Here is a 25,017-nt window from a genome sequence, read left to right as displayed (position 1 = left end):
CAACTCCTCTAGGCGTGGACCGGACCTCATGCCTTTCACCGAGCCTCGGCGGATCAATCCCTCGTTTCGTATCGATCGGAGTTACCATTGGAGCTTTACAATAAGAACCGCGAAGACTCGTTTTCCTGAATAAAGTTCATAGTTATAGTATAAACAACGACGGTTAACTTAACACCACGCTTGTCCAACTATACAAAAAGTGTAAACCTCCTCGGCAAATCGACGTCGCATCAATAAACGTTCTTTCGAAGAAATCGTAAAAACGCTTAAGTCGAAAAAACGCCCAAAGAGGCCTAGAACACGGTTAAGGGGCCACTTACGATTTCGTAACGAAATCGAGCCCATCGATGCTATGACGGTCTATCTTTGCTTGCGGAAGAAGATAATTCTCACGAAATTGGAAGATAAATGTCAAGTTTCCAAGATAATGATGAATATCGAGAAGAAAGAGAATATTTCCGTGAAGCGATAAACTCAACCTAGGGGAAAGAAAGGAAGAGGGAACCGACTTAGAAGGCATATATAAGGAGAGCTAAAGCCAAGGGCGCAAAAGAGACTTTAGACTTAGAAAAACTCTGCTAGCTTAGGAAAATTTAAAATTTAGGCGGCTCGATTTTACTTAGACTCTTTTCACTCTTGTTATGAGTTCAACTTGGCTAGCAAAACTTTGTATGTCTTGTCTTTCGGAAATCATGTAACCTTGTTCTTTTATCAATCAGTAATACGCCACTGTGCAATTTACTTTCGATATTATGTTATCTCTGTCTCTTTTATTTTTTGTGTGTTTACGCAGATAATTCGGGACCTCTGTTAAAGTTAGGGTTTCCTATCTTTCCTTATTTTATGGAAAATTGACCGTGCGAATGTCGGTTTCCACAAAACGTAGCGGAAAACATCCCAAAATATGTACATCATCTGACCATTCCTTCACTCGAAATACGACGAAAAATTCAACCTTCGACAAAGCGAAACGTCGCGGACGCTCGAAGGACCCTTTCTTCGCCAAAAACATTCTGAAAGGAGACATTCACTTAAAAAACATTCCCTCCACGACTATAAAACACACACTCCTTCTTAACACGTATCCTTCGCGAAAAGTTAAAAACGGTAATATCTACCGATAAGTTTGTTGCTGATCACAACAAACTCTCAACATCCTAAACAGACTAAGCCATCTCATAGAGATAGCTCTCGTACACCCGACACAAGGGTAATAGTGCTATATAAAAAATCCAAAATTTCTGGTCAGCACTTTCGGGAGACTTAAATATTGTCCTTGAACAGATGCTTGATTCATACCATACAAGTCATGTAAGCCGAGAACATATCGCGGACTTTAAAGCGGAACGGAATCAGGTCGAAATTGATATGAGAAACGTAAGTCGAAGTAGTCATTGCAACCCTTAAAGCCGTGATTACGCCTAGGTCTTACCGTAAACCCATCACACTGGTCTTTAACATCTCTATGCATAGTTTCAAACACCTTGATACGAGATCCCAATACTTGTCTCTTGGCTTATATTCGAGCATCTTCAGAAATCCAGCAAGTTTACTACGGAAAACTCTCGAAACAGATCACAGATACAGCAGTTCATCCAAAGTTAGGTTACGAGATGACAACTCGTAGTCTTCCCTCTACACCAATATAAACGATTCGATAAGCTCTTAAAAACGCAAAAACAAAGTTTTTTTAAAAGTCGCAAAAGCGACGGGGATTCAAAGCCACAAGTGACCAGTCCCAAGATAAAAACACAGCCACACTTGGCCGGAACAAAACAAGAAACATCAAAACAAAAGTCTCACACGAGACTGCAAACTCAATCATCCTCCGTACGCGGAGCCTCACCCTCGCCAGTCGCCCCTTCTGGGTTAAGAGCAGCGCTTCCTCCACCATCCTCAGCTACGAGATCCTGACCCTCGGGTTCACCCAAACAGGTCGGAAGGATGCACTCAGACCTTAGGCCCGCGAGGATCAGGTCAAAGTCTCTTTCCGCATCTGCCAACTCTGCCCTATGGTCGGGAAGCGTGGCCTCTTTGGCTCGCGGAGACAGAGGCGCCTAACTAACCTCATTCGTCCCTCCCTCGACACCTGCCAAGGCCAAATCCCTAACGTGGATGGCCGCCAAGGAGTCAAGGGAACTGGTGATCCTCGCCAAATAGGTCTGAAACTCAGCGCGCATGGCTTCCTTGGCCTCTCCGATCGCGCAAACCAACGATTCTGCCCCACTCTTGACCTTACGCTTTAGCCGACACAACTCCGAGGACTTAGCTGTTTTAGCCTCTTTTGCCTTAAGAAAAGAGCTCGCAGTCTTCCCAAGATCCCGCTCAAGCTCGCCAATCCGAGACTCAAACCGAGCTGCTTCAAGGGGATGCGCATCCTCGATGACCTTCAGCTTCCTTTCGAGCTGAGTCGACTTCTCTCGCGACTCCTCTAACTCCTTAGCAAGGCGCTCGACCTCTGATCCGCATTCACTGATCATCCCCTATACTTATAGAAGAAAGAAAATTTGAAGTAATTTTTTGCATTAAAATAACCGGAAAAACTTCTCGAGAAAAATCAATTTTAGCCGCGGATTCCGATTAACGCCATCTCTCGCCCGCAAGAATCATGCTCGAAACTTGCGAGCGGGGGGGGGGGGGGGGAGGGTTAACTGTTGGGGTCAAAAACGGTTATCTCAAAATCAACGTCTAAAAGTTACATCTCTGTGCGAAAGCTTTCTCAACACACTCTCGACAAAAGTTCTCGGAGCAAAAGACTCAAGAGAATTGGATCACGGAATCAGACGAGCAGTCCAACTCCTCTCGCCGTGGACTGGACCTCATGCCTTTCACCGAGCCACGACGGATCAATCCCTCGTTTCGTATCGATCGAAGTTACCATTGGAGCTTTACAATAAGAACCGCAAAGACTCGTTTTCCTGAATAAAGTTCATAATTATCGTATAAACGACGACGGTTAACTTAACACCACGCTTGTCTAACTATACGAGAAGTGTGAACCTCCTCGGCAAACCGACATCGCATCAATAAACGTTCTTTCGAGGAATTGTAAAAGCGCTTAAGTCGGAAAAATGGCCCAAAGAGGCCTAGGAACACGGCTAAGGGCCCACTTACGATTTTATAACGAAATTGAGCCCATCGGGGTATCTCTGCTTGCGGAAGAAGATAAATCTCACGAAATTAGAAGATAAATGCCAAGTTTCCAAGATAATGATGAAGATCGAGAAGAAAAGGAATATTTCCGCGAAGCGATAAACTCGACCTAGGTGCAAGAAAGGAAGCGGGAACCGACTTAGAAGGCATATATAAGGAGAGATAAAGCCAAGGGCGCAAGAGAGACTTTAGACGTAGAAAAACTCTGCTAGCTTAGGAAATCTTATAATTTAGGCGGCTCGATTTTACTTAGACTCTTTTCACTCTTGTTCCGAGTTCAACTTGGCTAGCGAAACTCAGTCCGTCTTGTCTTTCGGAAATCATGTAACCTTGTTCTTTTATCAATCAATAATACGCCACTGTGCAATTTACTTTCGATATTCTGTTATATCTGTCTCTTTCGTTTTTCGTGTGTTTACGCAGATAATCAAGGACCTTTGGAAAATTTAGGGTTTCTTCTCTTTCATGGAAAATTGAATGTGCGAATTTTGGTTTCCACAAAACGTTATGATTTTCTTTTTGCAAAAGAGCCTCTTCCATACTTTGTCTTTGCCCGGCGCAATTGCTTTAGCGGTGTCGGGATGATACCCTTAGAGAAAAGAGCCACGATGAAGACCGGAAACGGGACCAAATTCATCAAGCCCGAAACGGAGAGGATTGCCACCAAAGACATACCGCAATGTGTTTTGGTAGACATAAAAGCTGACGAGTGAGGAATGAGTGAATGAGTTTACACGATATTTTTCTTTGATGGGCATGTAAATCAAAAATCTTCCCGAAACATGACTGACGAATGGTTTCGAACTTGGGAGAATCTCTGAGAACATGTCGAATGAAGGCTAGAATCTCCGGTGATGAGTAGATGTTGAGGCTTCTGGTCAAGAACCTATCATTTGCAAATAATCTCGGCGAGAGACGAAGGTCCGGCTGATGTGTACTTATATTTAGAAGATGAAGGTAGGGTGATTAAACATTAATCAGAAAATCTTTTTTAGATCTTAAAACCCTAATTCGGAAAAAAATTAACAAGACGCAATCTAATGAAGCAAAACCTCCGATATCGTTTGCCGGTGTGGTTGGTTGCTCAGTTATCTTCGCTTTCTTCTTTGATTTTGGTTTCGTCATGATTAGATAGAATAATGAAATCGGGCGACGGGGAATGAAGGAGAAAGGTGATGAGATATGAAGAGATGGATACGAGATTACACAGTCAAAATCGCGGCGAAACCTCTGGATTAATGGTGTTTACAAGGAATATGAAGAAGAAGAGATTTCACAGAATTAGGGTAAACGAAAGGACTGTGAAATGGAGAAAAGTAGATCTGAATTTCAAAAAAGTAAAGTTGGAGAGAGAATAAAGGATGGTTTCCGAAAACTTAAAAAATAAAGTAAATGATTTATCGAATTGTTTTTTAAAAATGGAAAGTGACAGGTTAGTTAGTTAGCGGTGTTCTAGTTAGGAGAGAGTTTAGTTAATTTGAAGACATGCAGGAGCAGATCTAGAAGAGGCATTAGTCGAGGGCTTCAAGCTAAGATTTGAGTTAGTAAGGGGCACCTTTATAGACATTGAGCTTGCTTTAATACAATTGCTTAAAAAAAATCAAGATGTAGTAAGGGGCACGTGATCCCGTTGGTCGTAATGTACGTCCGTCCTTGAAGACATATAGAATATTGCACAACGAAGAAGTGTGACTCTAACAACAAGTGTCTCTTTGTGCAAATTAAAAGACAAAAAGTGTCTTAAAGAGTAAAAAATGCATATTGGTTCAGGCCTAATAATTGAAAACATGTATAAAAGGCATATTCTGTACTTTCTATAACCATATACTTTGCACTAGAGTGAATTGAACTATTATTCTTCACAACGTAACTTAAATAATTCAATTCGTCCAACACAAATTATTTTCTTACCACAATGTTTATGACCCACCAATACATCATCCTTTTTTCTTGAAACTACAATCAAAATATGCACAAAGAACCTGAACTTTATCGTCAATCGGATCATAAACAATACATCAATGTATTTTTTTCAGTAAAGATCAAGAACGTCAAATATGGAACGGTTACAAAGAGGACACGATCCACGGTTCATCCAAATCTCTCTTGAACACATTCTACAATACGTATGCCCACATGGGATAAACGCCGCGCCTTTCTCCCTTCCCATACACACGCAACACAAAGGATCAGCACCCGTCCACGTGGTCGCATCGCAACCCTCCGTTTCCGCAAGCAATTTCATCAACGGTACCTTAGCAACCGAAGCCTCCGTCACGTTCTCGCCCCGCGCTAGTCTCTCCTCCGCAAGAGCCTCCGCGAGATTCCTTGTGCCTCGTGTTAAACACTCCGTCTCCGCAACCAAACCCGGATCCGGAACCGAATTCGACAAGTCAATGACCCGGTTTTGACCCGAGTGTTCCTCCTCCTCCTCATCATCTTCGTCTTCCTCGGCGACTGGTGCTTCTGATCCTCTGAGACGCAGCAAGGTGGGTCCACCGCAACAGCCAATCCAATCAAATCTCAGCCGTTGTTTGAGCGTACTCCACTTGCTCGTCGCTCGATCTTCACCGTCGATTCGATCTTCCTCGAGTAAACCCAGCATCATCGTCCTTCCACTTCCGGTTTCATCCGCCGATTCTCTAAGTAGGTCGCCAAGCTGACTCATCCTGACTCGGACAAGAACCTTTTTTTTTTGACTCGGAGAAGAACAAAATCAAGAAACAGAGATGTAACCGTTTCGGAATTTTATGTCCGCTCAAGCTCACGAGAATTATAAAGATTTAATGGCTCCAATCAATAAATGCTAATGCAAGACTCTGGTTTTTCTGAGTTCTTTGAGTTTAAATTGATCATAAATTTGTCTATAAATATAAATTGTTTTAAGTTATCTACTATAAATTATTTTAATTTTCTACTAATATTACATTGTTGAAATGGAGAAAATGACAAAGCTAAGAGAAGAAAAAAAAGAGAAAATTAAGAATTAGTGGGAACCACTCAGTAACGTATTGACTTACATTTGTAATATTAGGGAGTTGCACGTATATCTCATTTTTTATGATCTTATTATATTATTTGTTACCTAATTATTGTCATTGGTTGGGCTATGTTTTCGTTTTAAATAAAATTATCTGTCTGTTAGGGAAGCATCAATTGTCAATTGTGTTGCTTCTTCGAACCAAATTCCTTATATTAATCAATGGTTGAAGGCAACTTTTTATACTATATTTTAAAATTTCGAGCATTAATTATTTTAAAATTATAATTTTGCACAAATCAAAGAAAAATATTTGGGAGCTAGAGACCTAGCCCACAAACCCACCGGTCAACTTTTCTTTGCATTTTAAATATAACCCTTTGGATGTAGTACGATATTATTGTATTGTATTGACAATGTGCTCTACTCACACGGTATATATCACACAGTCGTTGAGTTTGTATTTTTCACTCTTTTGGACCGATTCTATTGGACTGTTCACTATCCAAGATTGGTTATAGTTCTGATGGGTTTCAGAAGTTACTGGACCGAAAAACGTGATGACATTAGGCCATTGTCTTCGATGTATCTACAACAAGACAAAGCCAAGTTAGTTACATTTACAACAGAAAATAGAGCAGCAAGAGAGTAAAAAGAGATTAATGAAGGAGAAAAGCTTGTTCCCTCGTCGTGTGAAGTCGGAGATCACCGGAGAGCTCTTAGGTCATCTTATCTCTTGTATTCACTTGTATATATTCTTTGTAACCTGTAAACACAAAGAAGATAGAAGCTTAGTGAATTGTAACCACTGCGGAGGCTTATTCTCAGTGATTGATAGTGGATTGGGACACGAGCCTCCCCAGATGTAACAAAAGGATCTGTGAACTGGGCCATTTTCTTTCTAGAAACGAATCAAACAAATCAATAAGATACAATGATCAAACGCAAAAAGAGATATTAGAGCGCTGGTTATTGTATCAACTCATCATCTCAAGTTCTCATTCAGATCACTTCGAGAAGCAAGATCGATATTTTGAAGGTCGAAGCAAGCAAGAAGAGAGATCAGGTCAAGGTTCAAAACTTATCTGGTTAATCCGTGTGTGTTGTTCGCTTTGAACGTTCCGCAAGATCGATTGGTTACTTTTCACATGGTTCATGGTTCTGGATCTGCTAAGGGTTCTTCAGCTTTCAGAATGTATCCTACAAGTTGAATATCAAGATACAGAAGGTTAGTGATGGAGCCAACACAAAAAGGATTTGAAGTGTAAAAGTTTGATGGACAAGAAGACTTCGGTATTTGGACGCATAAGATCTTATGCGCATTGGATATTCTCGGTTTGGACTCAGTTCTTGAGAAAGAAATGATCAAGACAGATGATCCTAGCAAGGAGGAAGATGGTACAAAGTCTGAAGTTAATCCTAAGAAAGTTGTCAAAGATAAGCGGTTTAGAAGTCTTATCAAGATGAGCTTGAATGATCAAATCATTAGAAATGTTCTGAAAGATGATACCACTCTTGGTATAAGGAAGGCCTTGGAGAAGGATTATCAGACCAAGTCTCTTCCCAATATGATATACCTCAAACAAAGGTTTCCGAGTTATAAGATGGACGAGCATAAGACAATAGAGCAAAATCTAGATGCATTTCTCAATATCATCATCTTAGATGAAGATCAAGCAATTCAAATTCTCACAGGTCTGCCACCAAAGTTCCAGCCATTGGTTCATACATTGAAGTTTGGAAGTGGCAAAGATACGCTCATGGTTAATGAGGTAATAACCTCAGCTTATGCCAAGGAAACAGAGCTAAGGGAGAAGGTTTTGTTGCATAAACATAAAGTGAAGCAGAGAGCCTATATGTTAGCAACAAAGGAAGGACATATAATTGATTCACAAGGAACATATCGAAAAGCAGAGGTAAAAGCTTCCAAAATTCAAGCAACAACAAGACGGAGAAAGGCTGTTTCATATGTGGCAAGGAAGGTCACTGGAAGAGAGAGTGACCTGACAAAGGAAAGAACACGAATCCTAGTTCAGCTAACATTCATTTAGTCAACAAAGAGCCTTTTTATTATGACTGTGAGTGCTCTAGACACTAGAGGAAAATGCTTATGGATTCAGGAGCAAGTTTTCACATCATATCGTACAAATGATCTCTATTTAACTTACAGGAAGGTGGAGGTAGAAAGTTCCTGATGGGAAATGATACCTATAGTGAAATCAAAGGACTTGGAAAAATAAGGATAAGAAAACCTGATGGATCTATTGTTGTACTCACCAAAGTGAAGTATATGCCAACCATGGAGAGAAATTTGATTTCATACAGGTGTTTGGAAAATGTAGGATGTAGTTATGATGGTGACAATTTTACAATGAAGTTCTACAATGCTGGAGAGGAAGTCATTGCATGAGTCTACACTGAAGGTTTGTATTATCTTCAAGGCACAATGTTAGAAGGGGAAGCTCATAGAGCAGCGCCTAGAGTTGATCCTACGAGGAAGTGACATTGTGGATTGTGTCATTTGAGCATGAAAAATATGGAAGCACTTGTGAAGCAACGGTACTTGGAAAGAAAAGATATTAGGTCACTCGAGTTTTGCAAGGAATGTGTGTTAGGGAAAGCACACAAGCAAAGCTTTAATATGGGAAAACATACGTCTAAAGAGGTTCTAGAGTATGTACATTCTGGTGTATGGGGAGCACCATAAGTTGTTCCTAGTTTAGCCGAGAAATATAGATGTCAAACGGGCCGGCCAGCGTCCAAATGGCACATCGCGCTGCGGTCGTCGTATTCAATTAGACATTGCAGGCTGGCCCGTTGCGGCTGGCTCGCTGTGGGCTGCTATCACAAAACCATTGTCCATAACCCGCCCCGCATGTGCTTAGAGATTTGGCGGGCAGCCTGCGGGAAAATGACAAAGATCATCTGCCTATATACTTTATCTTCATAGCCTCTTAGACAACTGATTTTCTTGAACTCCTTTTGAATTGACTCCCTTTGGAATCGTTTTTTTTTATGAAACATATAAAAGGAAGACTGCAACTTCATAGACAATGAGACGTGGCTACAATATTGCTCTCAGCATATATACTCATATACTTCTAGTTAGTTTCTAATATCAGCAAACTATGCAGCTTGTTTATTAAAGTTGGAGTTCAATGACCCTTTCCTTATCTGCACCAATGGAGCGTTCTCTCTTCTCAATGTACAAATAATTATAATCATAATTTGCAATATTTCAATAGATTAAATAATCATCTGAATCAAGTTTGTTTCTCATCCATGCAGTACATAGTTCTATTAGTTCAGATAAAATCATGCAGCTAATGAGAGAGTGAAGAAAAATTAATCAAAGTTCATGACATTAGTGTTTATGCATACTTTCCTAATAAACAATGTATGCTAACTAAATACATTTAAACAGTGTAATTCTGAAAACATGCCTATAAGAACATGGCAACAATCAAAAAAAGAGGATAGTAAATATCAGCCTAGGATAATGTATCTTAAACAGCACCCAAAAGATATTGTATACAACCGGTCCTACCTTAACATGTTTGAGTAACCATTCAATATCGTCTGGGAGTCACCCAATGACTGCTATCTTGTGCCATGCCTCAAATCTCGTTAACCATCAACCATTTTACTTGAAGCCAGGTTAGGATGAAATTTTGTTTTAATACATGAGCGCTTTTTCTTCATCTTTGACTTTTCCCAACCATCAATACGAACTGAATTTCGATCTTCACCCTGAATTGCATTATGATTTGCCAGCCGCATTATTTCTTTATCATTGTTTATAACATATGATCTTATCTGATCTATCAATGGTCAGTGTGAACGCTAAAGGGGATTCAAAGAGCACAGCGCAAACCTTATTGAGCTTCTTGAGGATTCCAGCCATTGAACTTTGCAGAGAATCCGCATCATCCCGGAGGCGCAGGATGTCGTCAGCTACTCACCAACTGGTTTACAGAATGCATACACGTTAAAAGAATGGTACAAGAGATAAATGAATGAGTGATATGACAAGATTGAGTTTGAGCCTTGTTGGGTCTAGCCACTAATGGAGATTGAAGCCGAACTAGTTTTATCTTTAGCTTATATACATTTCATGCCCTTGTCTTATGCCTTTGCTTCAAGTTTAAGTCATTGTGGAAACTTATCGAATAACGATCAATAAAACATCTGGTTCTAAACCCTAAAACTCTACTTCTCTACTTCTCTTCTATCTTCTTCTTTGCTCTTCCTCTATCCTTCTCTCATTTATGTTCAAATCAGGATAAGCTCCAACCATAGGCTTATCATGAGATTCTTAAACTATTTGTTAACAAGTGAAACACTTGAGAATTAATAACTAAATAAAAGGATGTTCAAGCTCAAAGGTGTTTCTAATATAGATATACATAACTAGATACACACATACCTCAACAACAATTAAATATGAGAGAAATTGATTTTTCGAATGATTGGAGATCATAAAGAGACCCACACAGGAACAACAAAGAAGAGAATAATCATTTTAGAAGAAGAATATTTCAAATATAATAAAAAAAATTGATAGTCACAGATGGAGAAGAAGCAAAGATTTGAAGCTAGCTTATATTTTCTTTTTCTCGAAACGAAGAAAAAGACGAGAACAAAAAATATTAAACATCAGAGACGGGTCGCCCGCCTGACCCGCATGCCTGACACGGTGCACCAGCTTTGAACCCGACCGACATAGGTCTGCCCATGAGACCCGCATAAATGTGGACATCTCATATGCTGTTCAGACCCGTCTTGTATGGGCCATAAACCGGTCGGCCCGTGGTCTATTGGAAAAATTGACATCTCTACCGAGAAAAAAAAATCATAACCTTCATCGACGATTATTCAAGAAATGTATGGATCTATTTTTGAGAACTAAGGACGAGGCGTTCTCAAAGTTCAAAGAATGGAAGTTGGAAGTTGAAAATCATACTACCAAGAAGGGAAAATGTCTACAAATAAACAATGGATTGGAATATTGTAACATCAGGTTCGATGATTTTTGCAAAGAATTTGGTATTAAGAGGCACATGATGTGTGTTTATACACAACAGCAAAACGGGGTTTCGGAAATAGTGAACATAACCATTATGGAAATGGTTAGATGCATGCTTGCAGAGAGTGAATGGAAGAAATATTTAGGGCTGAAGCGACTTCTACAACAGTTTATCTCATTAATAGGTCTCCTACTTCAACTATTGAATTCAGAATTCTAGAAGAGTTATGGAGTGGATTCAAACCAAGCTTATTGCATCTAAGAAGATTCAGGTGGTCTGCCAATGTTCATACGGGTATGTCTAAGACCAGTACTAGAGCTACGAAAGGTTACTTCGTCGGTTATCATCAAGGAACTACATGACTCAGGGTTTGGCTACCAGAGGAAGGTAAATGTGTGATAAGTAAAAACATTATATTTCACATGGAAGAAGTATTCAAAGACTCATTAAATAAAAAGAATCCGAGACTGAAAGTGTTGAATCATAACATATTAGGAATAAAAAGGCCGAGAAAGGTAAATGAAAGAGAGTGTCTTTCAATCCGGTTCTTATTAAGGGTCCTCCAGGTTGTCAGAATGATTCAGAGGCTTCTACAATTTGATATTGCATCAGAGTCTTCGGTTTTAAGTGGAGTTACTTTTGGTTCAAGTAATGAAGGTTTACCACTGTTGGAGTCTTCGGTTTACCACTGTTGTTGGGCTTGTGTTTTTCACTCTCATGGGCCGTCTCTATCAGGCTGTCCACTATCCAAGATTGGTTATAGCTCTGATGGGTCTCAGAAGTTGTTGGGCCAAAGATGTGTTGAGATTGGGCCATCATCTTCAATATAAACCTGCAACAAGAAACACCCGAGTTAGTTACATTTTGTTACAACAGAAAACAGAGAAGCAAGAGAGAAGAAACAGATTACCGAAGAAGAAGAGATCATTCCCTTGTCGCGTGGAATTGGAGATCACCGGAGAGCTCTTAGGGAATCATATATCTTGTATTCACTTGTATATCTTCTTTATAGTCTCTAAACACAAAGAATAATCTTAGTGAAGTGTAACCACGCTGAAGGCTTATTCTTGATGATTGATAGTGGATTGGGAGCAAGAGGCTCCCCCTAGACATAACAAAAAGATCTGTGAATGGGGCAAACAAATAGTCATTGTCTTTCTAGTGTAGAAAACAAATCAAACAAATCAACAAGGTACAATGATCAAACAAGGTACAATGATCAAACGAAACACCCACCAACCAATTCATTTGAAATTTTGGACAGCCTCACCTAACATTGATTCCGGAGCTCAATAATATGTATATGTAATATGTGGATATCATCACAAACTTTAAACTATCTGTAATAATTTAAATTTAGTTGTTAATATAATGGAATATAAGGAATCTTTGTAAATGAAGCTGAAAGGTTTATATTCTAGATATGATTAAATCTATAATATAATAGTTCAGTTTCTTTCCCCCTAAGCGTGCCACGTCGACAGTATTTTTTTGTGGGTCCCATATTCAAATCCGCGATTGGTTTGATTGCATTTCGGTACAAGATTTTGGTACGAATCTCATAAACAAGTCCAAATTAGTTATAAGCCCATTGGCAAAGTTTTTAAATTAAAGAAAGTTTTGGTTATATGGCCCAGTAAAAACTAAACTTTGCCATTTTATGTTTTACTCAAACCAAACTCTTCTTCAACCTCACCGTCTCAGCTGTTTTTTTCCGAAGTCTGATAAAACACGAGTCCTTTTTCTCAACTCTTTACCTCAATTACTTGCTCAACCAAAACTGCAAATTTACATTTTAAAATCTCAAAAACTTCCTACTTAACAAATCATATTAGATCCATTACTATCCCTAGCTTCTTCTGAATTCGATCCCTAAGTACTACAACTCGACCTCTTATTTGAGAGAGTATAAATCACTCTTTATGGTAATTTGAGTGATATCAATTGGCAAGACATTTTGTAAACTTTTAATGTTAATAGAACTTGAGAATTCGCCGATGTTTGTACTAGAAGAGAAAGAACAAAGTATGATTGTGTTTTATGGTATGGATCTGCTGCTGGTCCTAGATGTAATCAAATACGTCAATGGGCAGCTAGACCTGATGGGATTTGGTTCGGAAGAGATCATGACAAACCGTTGGGCTTTGTCCTCGCCTGGAAGAAGAGATAGATATAACTTCTTTTTTTCCATTTCCTAATATTGAAATAATCAGTAAAGATCTACAAATAGTGTGTTAGATATAATATATAGAAAAAAATAATCAGTAAAGATCTACATCCCGAAGCTCTCCCTCTTCTCCTCCAATGGGTTCCTCTGCAACTGTCCCGTTTGGTTCTCCTCCCCTGCCGCCTGAACCACCAGATCCGGATCTTGTCGTGGTGTTTCCGATAAATCCTCCAGACCCTCCACCGGTCCTGCTGGTTTGTCCCTTTCTCCGCCAGTTCTCGCCGTCTTACACCGCTCCTCTCAATCAAAAGGAAATCGAATCTCTTATGCCATGGGATCTCTGCTTTTCAACCGGTTGCTTGCTCAAGCCTCTCTGCCCAGACGTCGATGTGCTATCCACGCAGCCTGCTCTGCTGCATCTTTCGTTGGCTGGAATTTCTCCCTCCGGAGCTCTCAACTCTGGCCTGAGTTACTCCTCCTTTCGACATTATCCCGTTTCAAAGCCGATAATTATTACCTCTTGTGTGGAACATGTTTTGTTAAAGTCAGCCTTAAGGGCATCAACGATTTATCATCAAGAGTCGTGTGTGGTTTCCTTATCTGTTGCAAGATTATTGGTATCAATAGCTGAGTGCAAGCTGACTTCCCTTCATTACTCATCTCTTCAAAGTCTTGAGGACTGGGCTTGGAAGGTTGAAATATTGGTGGTGATTTTCTCTCTGTTGGCAGCTCTTAATACCGCAATGCAGCATTTTGAAGTGGAGCTCTCTACTGCTTTATGCAGTTCTCAGTCAAGGCCTATCTTCTCTTGCTTCAAGCTCTCGCAAGGTATGGTGTTTTTAATTTGCTGGAGTGAGTCACGATTGTTCGATCCTTGCCTCCTAGTAGATCTTAGTTATCTCAATACGAACCCCATTTTAATTCGGAATGAAGAGGTAATGCTATCCTGGATTAGCTCTGTACCTCTTTTTGAGGATGTTACACTCCCTTTGAGTTTCAGGTTGAAGCTCTCTTTACCTCAGTATGAGGAAGTTACTCGTTGTGATACTACTTTGTTACCTCAGTGTGAGGATTTTATTTGGACTGCTGTCTCTGTGGACATGGTTTCACTTATCTCAGGCGTGTTTAGGCTATGGTGGTTCTCCTCACAGCTCTCAGTCTCTTCAAAGAGGTGTTTGGTCGCCTTTGAGCTTGTAGCTGGGTCTTTCCCAATTGGTTACTTTCAGATTTGCCCGGCAAAGGGAATGTGGATGCAAGGCCGTGTCCTCCATCGCTTATTGAGTAGAGTGGGCTCTGGACACGTCGTCAAAGCGGTGATGATTCACAAAGCCTCTCAACCAGCAATATCAACTGGACTCTCAAGACTTCAGATTCTTCCGGACTCAATCGTCCCCTTCTGTTCCCTGCGCTTAGGGATGGACTTGAATGAGATTACAGGTTTCTTGAGCTTCAAAAACCTTGTTCCTCTCTTCACTCCGTTATCATGTGTTTATAATCTACGCACAGCATTATGTTTAGCTGTTGCTTTTGCAAAGGGTGTTGTACCCAGACTTTGTATTTCAAGTACTCTGCTTTGAGTTGGATATGAAATAAAATTGTTGACAAAAAAAAAAAGAAAAAAAAATAATAATAGTGTATGAGTTTAAATAATATTTATGCATTTCGTCGTTTCAAGGATGTAAACAATAACATAATATACATATTTTATAATAATTCTTGCTTTGTAACAGAAATGACTACATCTTTATGCTTTTCTTTTTAGTATGCAAAATAAAACATGTTTAGAATATGAGAGATAAAGTATGGCTAATGGTATTATTTTACTAATATTGTGTTTTAGCAAACATTGAGAATATTGAGATAGTTGGGTACTGGCATGACTCCATTCCAGCACAGACACATGGAAACATTCTTCTAAGAATCTCGAGAAGCATGCCCGGTTTGTTCACAAGGGAACTTCTACATTACTAACAAAGGAGAAAGGGGTAGAGTCTTTCTCAAGAAGCTTATGCTGGTTATAGTTTGATAAAAATATGCCAATTATTATTGTTCCAAGAGAGATTTGTTGCACACTGTAGACAGAGAGAAGTAAGTGTAATGAAATGCAGTCTTCAAGTGTTACCCATTGATTCTATTCCAACAAATAAGAGAAACATCTTTTACAGTCCATTATCTTCTCATATGAAGACAATAAGAGTACTACTATTCGAAGATAACACCATAGAGAACCATGGTAGGTTGTCTAATTTTACATGTTATGTTAACTGTTTGCACCTTTTCTTAAACATCACATTACATGTCAATAACGTACTCGGGTCCGCGCTTGCGCGGAGTCTATGCCCCTAGTATATTTAAGAATATGACTAAATTATTTTCTTCTCATCAACGCATGCATCTATTTGATTTTCAGTTATGGAATGACAACCATTTATCACAATATATATATATATATATATATATATATATATATATATATATATACTAGTATTATTCCCGTGCATAGCACGCGCCTTATAATTTTTTTAATATTTTTAATATTTTTAGTTATATATATATATATAATTTACAATGAAGATAAATTTTATTTTAAAGTTATTAGTAAACTATTTTAAAAAAAAATTGATATTCATATCCTATAACTGCCCAATGGACCCAAAATACATGTCAATACTGATCGTTTAATCCAAAATTATTAAATATGAAATTTGAGGGAAAGCATATATCTAGCACATATAACTGTCTAATACGGATCCAAAATACATGTCAAGACTGATCGCTTAATCCAAAATCATTAAATATAAGCATAAACCGAATACAATGCATAAATCGATTAATGTTAGAGATACTGGAGTTCTAATACAAATCTCTGAAGTAGTCTTGGATCTTCTCTCCAAATCTACTAAAAACTCCAAGTGTTGTTTGCTGTGAAAAGTAGAAAATAAGAAAGCTTGTGTTGCCTAAAACAATGGCATAGCACATACATATTAGGTTAAAAATCAGCCAGGGGTATTTTTGTAAATATGTCGCGACTTGGGATTTAAGTCAGCTGGAAACCTAGCTGGGTTTTGCGCGCTTTGCTATCGATTGACGGCATAGGGTGTGCATCGATCGATGTTTGTCTCTAATCGTCAACCTTTAGACAGGTTCGATAGTGAGCTACGAGTTTCCTCTTATTTTATCTTTAAAATGCACACAAGTCATCACTTTTCTCCAAAACACTCATGAACCTGTAAATGTGCTAAAAACCTTCAAAACATAATAAATAGTTCCTAAAACACCTACAAGAGAACCTCTATAAATTAATAATGTTGGGACTTTGAAATTATAGTAAAATTTTATTAATTTATAGAGATATTAATTTATAGATATATAGTAAAGTTTAACAAATTTCCAAATATTCCTTTTATTTGAATAAGAAGTTTTATGTAAATGTATATTCTTCTATGTTTTCCTTTTATTTAAAATTGTCTTTTTTACATTTACATATTTTCATGTTTTACATAATGTTCATTTTTTCTCATTTAAATTTATTTTTTGTTGCTTTAAGAGAATTATTATATATACCATTCTATATGTCACGTAAATTGACAAGCATCAAACAAAAAATCACTTTTATTCTTCTTTGGTAAGCTTTCAACAAAGTCTTCTCATCTTAAAAATATTCCAAAATCAACGATGACAGCTAAAATACGCAGAGAATTATGAGAGTATAAGAGATCATACTTCATGTACTCAAAAAGATCTCCAACTGTGGCTTGAAGAGAAGTTTCTTCTAAAAATTAGTCAAGGTACAATTTCAAATACACTCAAGTTATCATCTGAGTATCTTTCAACCATCCTAGAAGGAGGAAGAGATATCAAGCGGCACAAACCAGCAAAATTTCCGGATATGGAAAAAGTTGTTTTTGAGTGGTTTCTTCAATATCAAGATCGTGTGAATATGACTGGCGAGCTAATTTTAGAAAAGGCAAGAGAGACACTGAAACTTGTATACCCTCTACCAGAATCTGAGCATCATCTTTCTCTGGGTTGGCTTGAAAAGTTAAAGTTACGACATGGTATCAAATCGTTTCATCGTTTTGGAGAAAGTGGTTCAGTTAATATAGAAGACATGGAGAAGACATTGGAGGTTATTAGGGAAAAAATAGATAAGTTATCCAAAAGGGATGTTCATAATATGGATGAAACTGGTTTGTTTTACAGGTTACAAGCTGATCATTCTCTTGCTACAAAACAACTTGAAGGAAAAAAGCAAGACAAAGAAAGACTAACAGTTGTTATATACTGTAATGAGGATGGTTCTGAAAAAATTCCTCTATGGATTATTGGAAAATATGCAAAACCACGTTGTTTCAAGAATATCAATATGAACAACATGAATTGTCACTACCGTGCGAACAAAAGATATTAGATAACAAGTGTTATTTTTGAAGAGTACATCCGCTGGTTTGAAAAGAAAATGCACAGTAGAAGAGTTTTGTTTGTGGTTGATAACTGTCCAGCACATCCAAAAAATATTGAAGGACTACAAAATGTTGAGTTGTTCTTCTAGCCACCCAATATGACATCAAAAATTCAACCTTGCGATGCTTGAATAATAAGACCTTTTAAGATGCATTACCATAGAAAACACTTTACCATGAAATTTTAGAAGGTTATGAGTTGGGACAGTCAGATCCAGCTAAGATTAATGTTTTGGATGCTATAAATATTTCTGTGGCAGCTTGGACGGTCAATGTTCATCAAGAGACAATAGCGAATTGCTTTTGACACTACAAATTCTGTTCAGAAGATGACATACCAATAATTTTAGAAGAGCAGTTCACTAGTGAAAACGACATTCATGAACTTCAGGTTGTGATTCATAATCTTGGCTATCTCAATAGAATGGATGTTAAGAGTCTACTCGATTATCCCGGTGAAAATGATACATGCTTAGAAGCTCAAAGTTTAGAAGAAATTGTGGGTAGTGTTCTTAATGTTGATGATGATGAACCAGAAGATGATGCTGCAATACCTTTGGAAACAGTTACACGTAAGGAAGCAATTGTCGCGTCTAAAACTCGTCACAACTTTTGGATGCAGTTCGAGAAGACAACACCAGGAGTTCTTGATGCAATAAGAAAAATCAGAGATTAGCTCAAAAAGGATTTTAATTTTAAGAAGAAACAGACAACAATAGACTCATATTTTAGTAGACTATCTTAGATATATGCATAAGTTCTTATATAGTATTTATCAATTTATGATATTTTTGGGACCATATATTTACATGGGAATTTTAAAAGTATTATTATCTTATTATTTTATCGATTTTTGACAAATTTTACACTGGTCCAAGTTGAGACCGACAAAGTTTATTAATTTATAGAGATTATTAATTTATCGAGTATTAATTTATAGAGATTTTACTGTATATACCATAGCTAAAAATGGATAAAATCCATGGTATATTGATATACCTTGGATTTGACCCATTTTTATTCATGGTATATTAGTATTTTACTATATATATATCTATGTTTTCTACTCTTCTAGGTATGTTTTCAGGTTCAGGTGCATTTCGGAGTAAAGCTATGACTTTGGAGCATTTTGGAGATTAAAGGACATTTCACCCGAGCTGACCACTTAGAGGTCGACGAGAGGAAGAATAATCGATCGATGCGCATCAGTGCTGACGATCGATATCAGGAAATGCCTCGACAGATGAAGATTAATATCGATCGATGTACACAAGTACCATCGATCGATGTCGAGACACCAGACGCGACATTTTGGATTCAGCAGACTTAAAAACCAAGGCCAAACCAAATTACCAAAATGCCCTGACGAGTTTTTAACCTAGTAGAATATATACTGCAAGTGTTTTGACGGCAGAGAGAGCTTTTCTTTTCTAGACCTAGTTTTGTTACAAGTTTCATTTGGAGAGAAGATCACTTGTGATTGGAACTCCTTGTTTCATTTTCTTATCATCTATTCTATGAGTTTCTATTTATCTATTGATATGAATTGCTTTTCTATGTCTGAGTAGTTCAACTGTTAGATCCAGGGTTCAGATAGGTTTGGGGGATTAGCCCCAAACTATAGATCTGCCTTGTTGTGATATTTATGATAGATTTGTATTCATTGCTTGTTTTAGCCTAGCTAACTAGAACTTGATCATAGGATTGCATATTCAAGCACCCTTGTTATCCCATCCTGACATCTATCTATCATATTAGGATTGCTAGAGAGGGCTAACCGCTAATTTAGAATCTTAGTAGAGCATTTTCATAGTCGCGCATAGGCCTGGCTAGAACCCGTCGATCGATGTCCTCAACTGACAATCGATCGATGTTGGCAAAGGTGTATCGCTCGACGTCTTAATAGACTATCGATCGACACTCTCTTGTGTCTGCATCTAACCGGTGAGACACAAGATCTAGTTTGTTAACCAGTGGTACATGCGACAGCTGATCACTGAGTTAAGCGAATGAGCTCTAATATATCATGCATGCAACAGTTAGGCATCTATAGGAATTATAATCTCCAACACCTGAATAGTGGCCCTGCATCTAATATCATTTCCAACCTAAGTTACATTTATCATTTACTCGCTTGTTACTATTGCTACTTCATTAAAACATTACAACCTTTAGAATTAATAAACACTAGATTTAATTGTTCCCTACCTCCTTGTGGATTCGATCCCTAAGTACTACATCTGAACCTCTTTTGATGAGAGTAACACTCCTTAGGGTAATTTGAGTGGTATCATATATCATACTCACCAATAGAGCGGCAAAATAACATCTATTAGATTATGATTTTCAATTACGTGGTGGTCATAACCCAACTAGGTTCATAAACCACATTATCTTTCAACTTAAAACCACTTCCATATCACATACTATACTATTAACGTAAAAATTACTATATTATGCGGACATACATGTGTACTACTCTATTTATATATAACACCGTCATCCAACACTATAATGTTTATATATTATGTCGACAGACATTTGTACTACTCCATTTGCATATATAGGTAGTATATTCTATCTGTAAATTTATTCAAACAAAGCAACATAGATTCACAATGTTATCTTCATCGAGTCTATTCCGCTTATATAGTCAATCCATGTTATTACTATTATGATTCTTAGAATCTTTAGAAAAATAAATTAGTGCATATAAATATATATTATATTTTTTATTAAACTAATTATAAAATTGATTAGTAGTGTACAAAAGAATATTCTTTATTTCCTTAACTAAAATCTATGGATAATACATATTTGATAACAATTTTTGTATCCTCTCTCCTTTTGTTTAATTTTATATTATTAAAAGAAATTAACCAATCACATTAAGCATATAATAAAAATCTTATATGTTATATTTTGAATTTTTTTTAAACGACTCTAAATTACTAAATATGGTAAAAGTCCCACATTGAAAATTTTGTGATCAATGGTTGAACTTTTTTTTGTTCAATCAAGATACAAATGATCATAAATTGTATGAATATGAAGTCTCATTAATAGAGACCAACAGGAATTACGAGATGTTTTAGGGATTCAGAATTTAGGTGGAATGGGATCATACTTGGGAATTCCTGAGAACTTGGGAAGTTCAAAACACACAAGTTTTTGGATTTGTCCAAGATCGTCTCAATAATAGAGTAAATGGTTAGACTTTTAAGTTCTTCGCCAAGGGAGGAAAGGAAGTGATTATTACCAAACCATGTAATGTGCTGTTTTCGTATACCAAAAATAGTAATTAAGAAGCTGAGGGGTGCAGTGGCACAATTTTGGTGGAGTCCATTCGGGAAATACTAGAGGAATGCATTGGAAATCTTGGGATAAACTCTGCAGTCCTAAGATTGAAGGAAGTTTGAGGTTTAAAGACCTCACAAATTTTAATACAGCTATGTTGGGGAAACAACTTCGAAGACTGATAGAGAAACCGAACACAATATTTTCTCGTGTGTTCAAAGGACGGTATTTCAGGAATGCTTCATCCCGGGAACCAATTAGATCGTACTCGTCGTCTTACGGCTTGTAATAACCCTATTTAAAGAGTAAAACGCAGACAAGGAAAAATCTTGTAACAGCCGAGAAAATTACTCAAGTAAGTGGAAGTCGGATTGATCTTTTCCCGTGGATGTTGTGGATCCCAAGGTACATAAGAAAAATTTAGAAAGTCTTAGAATAGTTTTCCATCTGAAGAAATAAATTCTTCAGGAAGTTTAGTGGATTGAAAATGCTCGCGGTTCGGCCTAGAACGTCCTAGTCGGACGAGAAAATTAATCGAAAATTTATTATAAGGTCTTAAGATAGGAATGACCTTAGAGTTATTTTAGAAATGTTTAGGTCTAAGAAATTTAGGTTTTTGTCAAGGAAAAACATTTTCGCCAGCTCGGATAAGCTTATAACACGTTTGGGATTTAAATACGGCCCATTTGGGCCCATCTACGATGTGTTAAGCATATCCGGAAGCTTCTGGAGGATGCAGCTGCTTGTCTACCTCCTTAAGCAGCTAGACATGTGTTACTCCTTTACTGGAGAATCCTCCAAGCAGCTCTTGCTTATGTCCTATTGGTTGAATTGGTGGCTGGCCACAAAACTTGTTTTAATTGGACAGATTTGTGGCTGCACACCAATCTCTCTCCAATTGGTTGCATGGGGCACCCATGACACCTCCTTCTTGCTATGCACGACCAAAACCCTCCCATGAGCTCATTCTCCAGCCTATAAATAGCAGGCCACCCCCCTTAGTTATTTCTCATGCTTAGAATCCTAACCATAGCAGCTCGAAAAAAAAAATCAAAACCCTAAGGTATATTGTTTTTGAAGGTATATTGTTTTTGTCTTTAGCTTTCTTTTTATTTAAATTTTGTTTTTATATTTTTTATTTTCTTAGTTAGAACTTGGATAGCCTTTCTTAACCTACCCCTTCCTGTATTTAGATTTCTAAAGCTCTAGAGTTTTCCGATAAAAGTTTAAAGTGAAGCCGACCGCGAGATAGAAGTGTTTCCAGTCCAAAACTTTCATCTAAGTGTTGAGGTGAGTCTCGGTTATAGGTTATGATTGTTGTGTGTGCGACTAGTGCCTGCAAAACAAGAGTAATGGTTGATGCATTGCTAGGTTGCGCGTTTAGATAAATAATGATATGATAATGATTGATGTTTGTGAAAGATATTGAGTTATATCGTCGGGCTTCGGCTCGAGGGGTATAACATGATTGTGATACATTGATGTTGTGTTGCATATACTTATGTCATTGCATTATATTGTTTGGGCCTCGGCTCAGATAATATAACATGTTTGATCATATCTTAACGAGGAAACCCGTAAATCCACGGACTTGATCCGTGAGAGTCCGACACTCGGGTGGAGTGTCGTGAGAGTCATTGGTGTCCACTCGAGGCCCGTGCCTTGTCCGGGGCCTTACCAAAATTAGTTCCGGGCAGGACGCGAAGACACGTGTGATAGGGCTAGCTACCCTCGACCGTGTAGCTGCATGACGATGCGGCAAGTATGTTATCCGGGCCATCAGCTTTTTAGACTTTGTGTTTAGAGTCAATGGGCGCAAGAAGGGATGTGTTATGGACTTCGTATCGAGATAGGAACCAATGGCGAGAGGCAGTCCTCGATGATCAATAATGATCTAACCACTCGTGAAAAGTGGATGCTTGTTTACATGATTGCTTTATTTTTGCATTGCATATTTCTTAATATAATAGATCCTTGTTGCTTAATGTTTGATGCATAATGGGGGGATAAATAATTGTTAGGAAACCCGACTCACTGAGCAAAATAGTTGCTCATTAGACTCTTTGTTTTGCAGGTAACCCGTAGTAGTAGGTTCCATTTGGGATCGGAGGAGCACAAAGCTGTTGGTGTAGATTTGCTACCTTTTTGCAAACATGTACGTTTTGTAATATGTAAGATATGGTTTTGAACATCGGCCGAGCATGTATAAATTTTGATGTGGTTGAACTTAAAGTATATATGAATAAAAAAAGGGGTTTGTGAAATGCTTGGATTCCATATGATACTAGTCCTAGTCCAGGACGAACTAACTAACGGTTTCAAACTCGGGTTGCAAAGCCTTAACTTGGAAACGCTAGGAAAACTGTTCTTGGACATATGATCTTAGGATTTCGGATCTGATCTGGGAACCTCGGATCAAATGTTCGGGCACGTGGTAGTAGTATCTTCGATCTGGTTAGAGTTCTTTAGTTCGTCGTGCATGTTCTTGTTTGATTGGTGCATGGCAAACTAACTAACTTTTATTTTTTCCGGATCGGGGGTGTTACAACGAAGGTGGTATCAGAGCATGGTTCACTTTGCTCACTTGGGAACCTGTTTTCAATAATTTATCGAGTCAAAGGTGTCGCAAAAGGTAGAATAGGAAACCAACATGCTACTTTGTTAGATATGTTGGGATTAGTACTTACCCTGGGTTGTACTGCAGTATGTTTCCAAGACGTACAAGGAGTGAGGAGCCAATGATGACACCACCAAGATATGGACAACGTAATTCTGAAAATCGCAGAGTCTATTCAAACCTTGAGGTAACAGATGATTCTGCGATAGCACAAGGAAATAACCATTGATATGAACACGAACATGAGTCGACCGGGAGAAATCCAACGGATTCACATATGGGCTGTGAGCAAGAAGAACGATATGAGGATCTGAGGGAGAGGAATCAAACACCTGATATGTATGGATCAAGGCGGAATTTTGCAACAACACATAATCCAAGGCGGAATGAATCTGAGTTCATGCACCGGGAAAGGACGCCCGAGCCACGTTGTAGGCAAGAACAAAGGACAGTTGGGAGTTCTGATCCTCTTATAGTATTGGTACAAGGCTTGCTAGATAGACTTGATCATAGAACCGGTGAATCATCAGAGCGAAGACCATCCTCCCCTCCTGATTACCTGAAGATGGTCACGTTAATGAAGAAATTTGGAACCGTTAGATATCCTGGAGGAACAAATCCCTTCGAAGCGTCAACATGGCTGAGGAATTTGGAGGAAAACTTTCGGGCCATCCACTGCCCTGATAATTTCAAGAAGGATGTGGCAATATACTACTTGACCAAAGATGCTTCTGATTGGTGGGATAACGTGGAAGAATACTATATGGGAAGAGAGATCGACTGGGAAGATTTTAAAACGGAATTTGAACGAAAATACTTCCCACCTGAAGCAAAAGACCGGCTGGAGATTCAATTTTTGGAGTTAACTCAAGGCAACCGGAAAGTCAGGGAGTATGAGGCAGAGTTTACAAAGCTAAGGAAATATTCTCCTTATGGAGCAAGGAATGAAGGTGCACTAATTCGAAGGTTTATAAGAGGATTGCGAGCGGATTTGGCTAGCTGACTGCAAGTAGTGAAGTTTCATAGCCTTTATGAATTGGCGGAGATAGCGGTAAATGTTGAAGAAGGTATGGAAAAGGAGCAAGCCATGATGAAGCATGCAGAGCCATCTCGCAGAACTGAAGGGCTAGGAGTACGAAGAATGAATAATAAAGGACAATTTAATCGAGGGAGAGGCCGAGGAAGAAGGAATGACAGACGGTTTACGAATGGCCCAGATGTGTGTTACACTTGTGGTGGTACATGACATTTTTCTAGCAGTTGTCCTTATAGTCAGGGAAGAAAAGCCCCTGATTATATTACTTGCTTCTCGT

General features: G+C 38.3%; 2 protein-coding genes and 1 pseudogene across 2 annotated transcripts; 2 read left to right on the top strand and 1 right to left on the bottom strand.

Annotated features, from left to right (window-relative positions):
• Nucleotides 1-5,037: 5,037 nt before the first annotated feature.
• LOC106409152 (death-associated inhibitor of apoptosis 1-like) lies at nucleotides 5,038-6,093 on the bottom strand. Its single transcript, XM_013849828.3, has one exon. It carries the CDS (start codon nucleotides 5,819-5,821, stop codon nucleotides 5,186-5,188), a length of 636 nt encoding a protein of 211 aa, XP_013705282.1. The 5' UTR covers nucleotides 5,822-6,093; the 3' UTR covers nucleotides 5,038-5,185.
• A 7,331-nt stretch (nucleotides 6,094-13,424) lies between these two features.
• LOC125607319 lies at nucleotides 13,425-14,934 on the top strand. The gene is made up of 2 exons (XM_048777259.1): nucleotides 13,425-14,155; nucleotides 14,457-14,934. The coding sequence occupies exons 1-2, from the start codon at nucleotides 13,465-13,467 to the stop codon at nucleotides 14,522-14,524; spliced, it is 759 nt and encodes a 252-aa protein (XP_048633216.1). The 5' UTR covers nucleotides 13,425-13,464; the 3' UTR covers nucleotides 14,525-14,934.
• A 2,169-nt stretch (nucleotides 14,935-17,103) lies between these two features.
• Nucleotides 17,104-18,794, top strand: LOC125607313 (annotated as a pseudogene).
• Nucleotides 18,795-25,017: the final 6,223 nt, after the last annotated feature.

Source organism: Brassica napus, chromosome A3, assembly GCF_020379485.1.
Source record: "Brassica napus cultivar Da-Ae chromosome A3, Da-Ae, whole genome shotgun sequence".
Lineage (NCBI taxonomy): Eukaryota > Viridiplantae > Streptophyta > Magnoliopsida > Brassicales > Brassicaceae > Brassica > Brassica napus.
Note: the sequence above shows the minus strand (reverse complement) of the source record. Positions and strands in the feature narration are given on the sequence as shown.

Coding starts and splice junctions, on each gene's coding strand:
- LOC125607319 (XM_048777259.1), top strand. CDS start 13,465: ATGGGTTCCTCTGCAACTGTCCCGTTTGGTTCTCCTCCCCTGCCGCCT. Junction 14,156..14,456: donor TTGCTTCAAGCTCTCGCAAG/GTATGGTGTTTT, acceptor AGGCGTGTTTAG/GCTATGGTGGTTCTCCTCAC.
- LOC106409152 (XM_013849828.3), bottom strand. CDS start 5,821: ATGAGTCAGCTTGGCGACCTACTTAGAGAATCGGCGGATGAAACCGGA.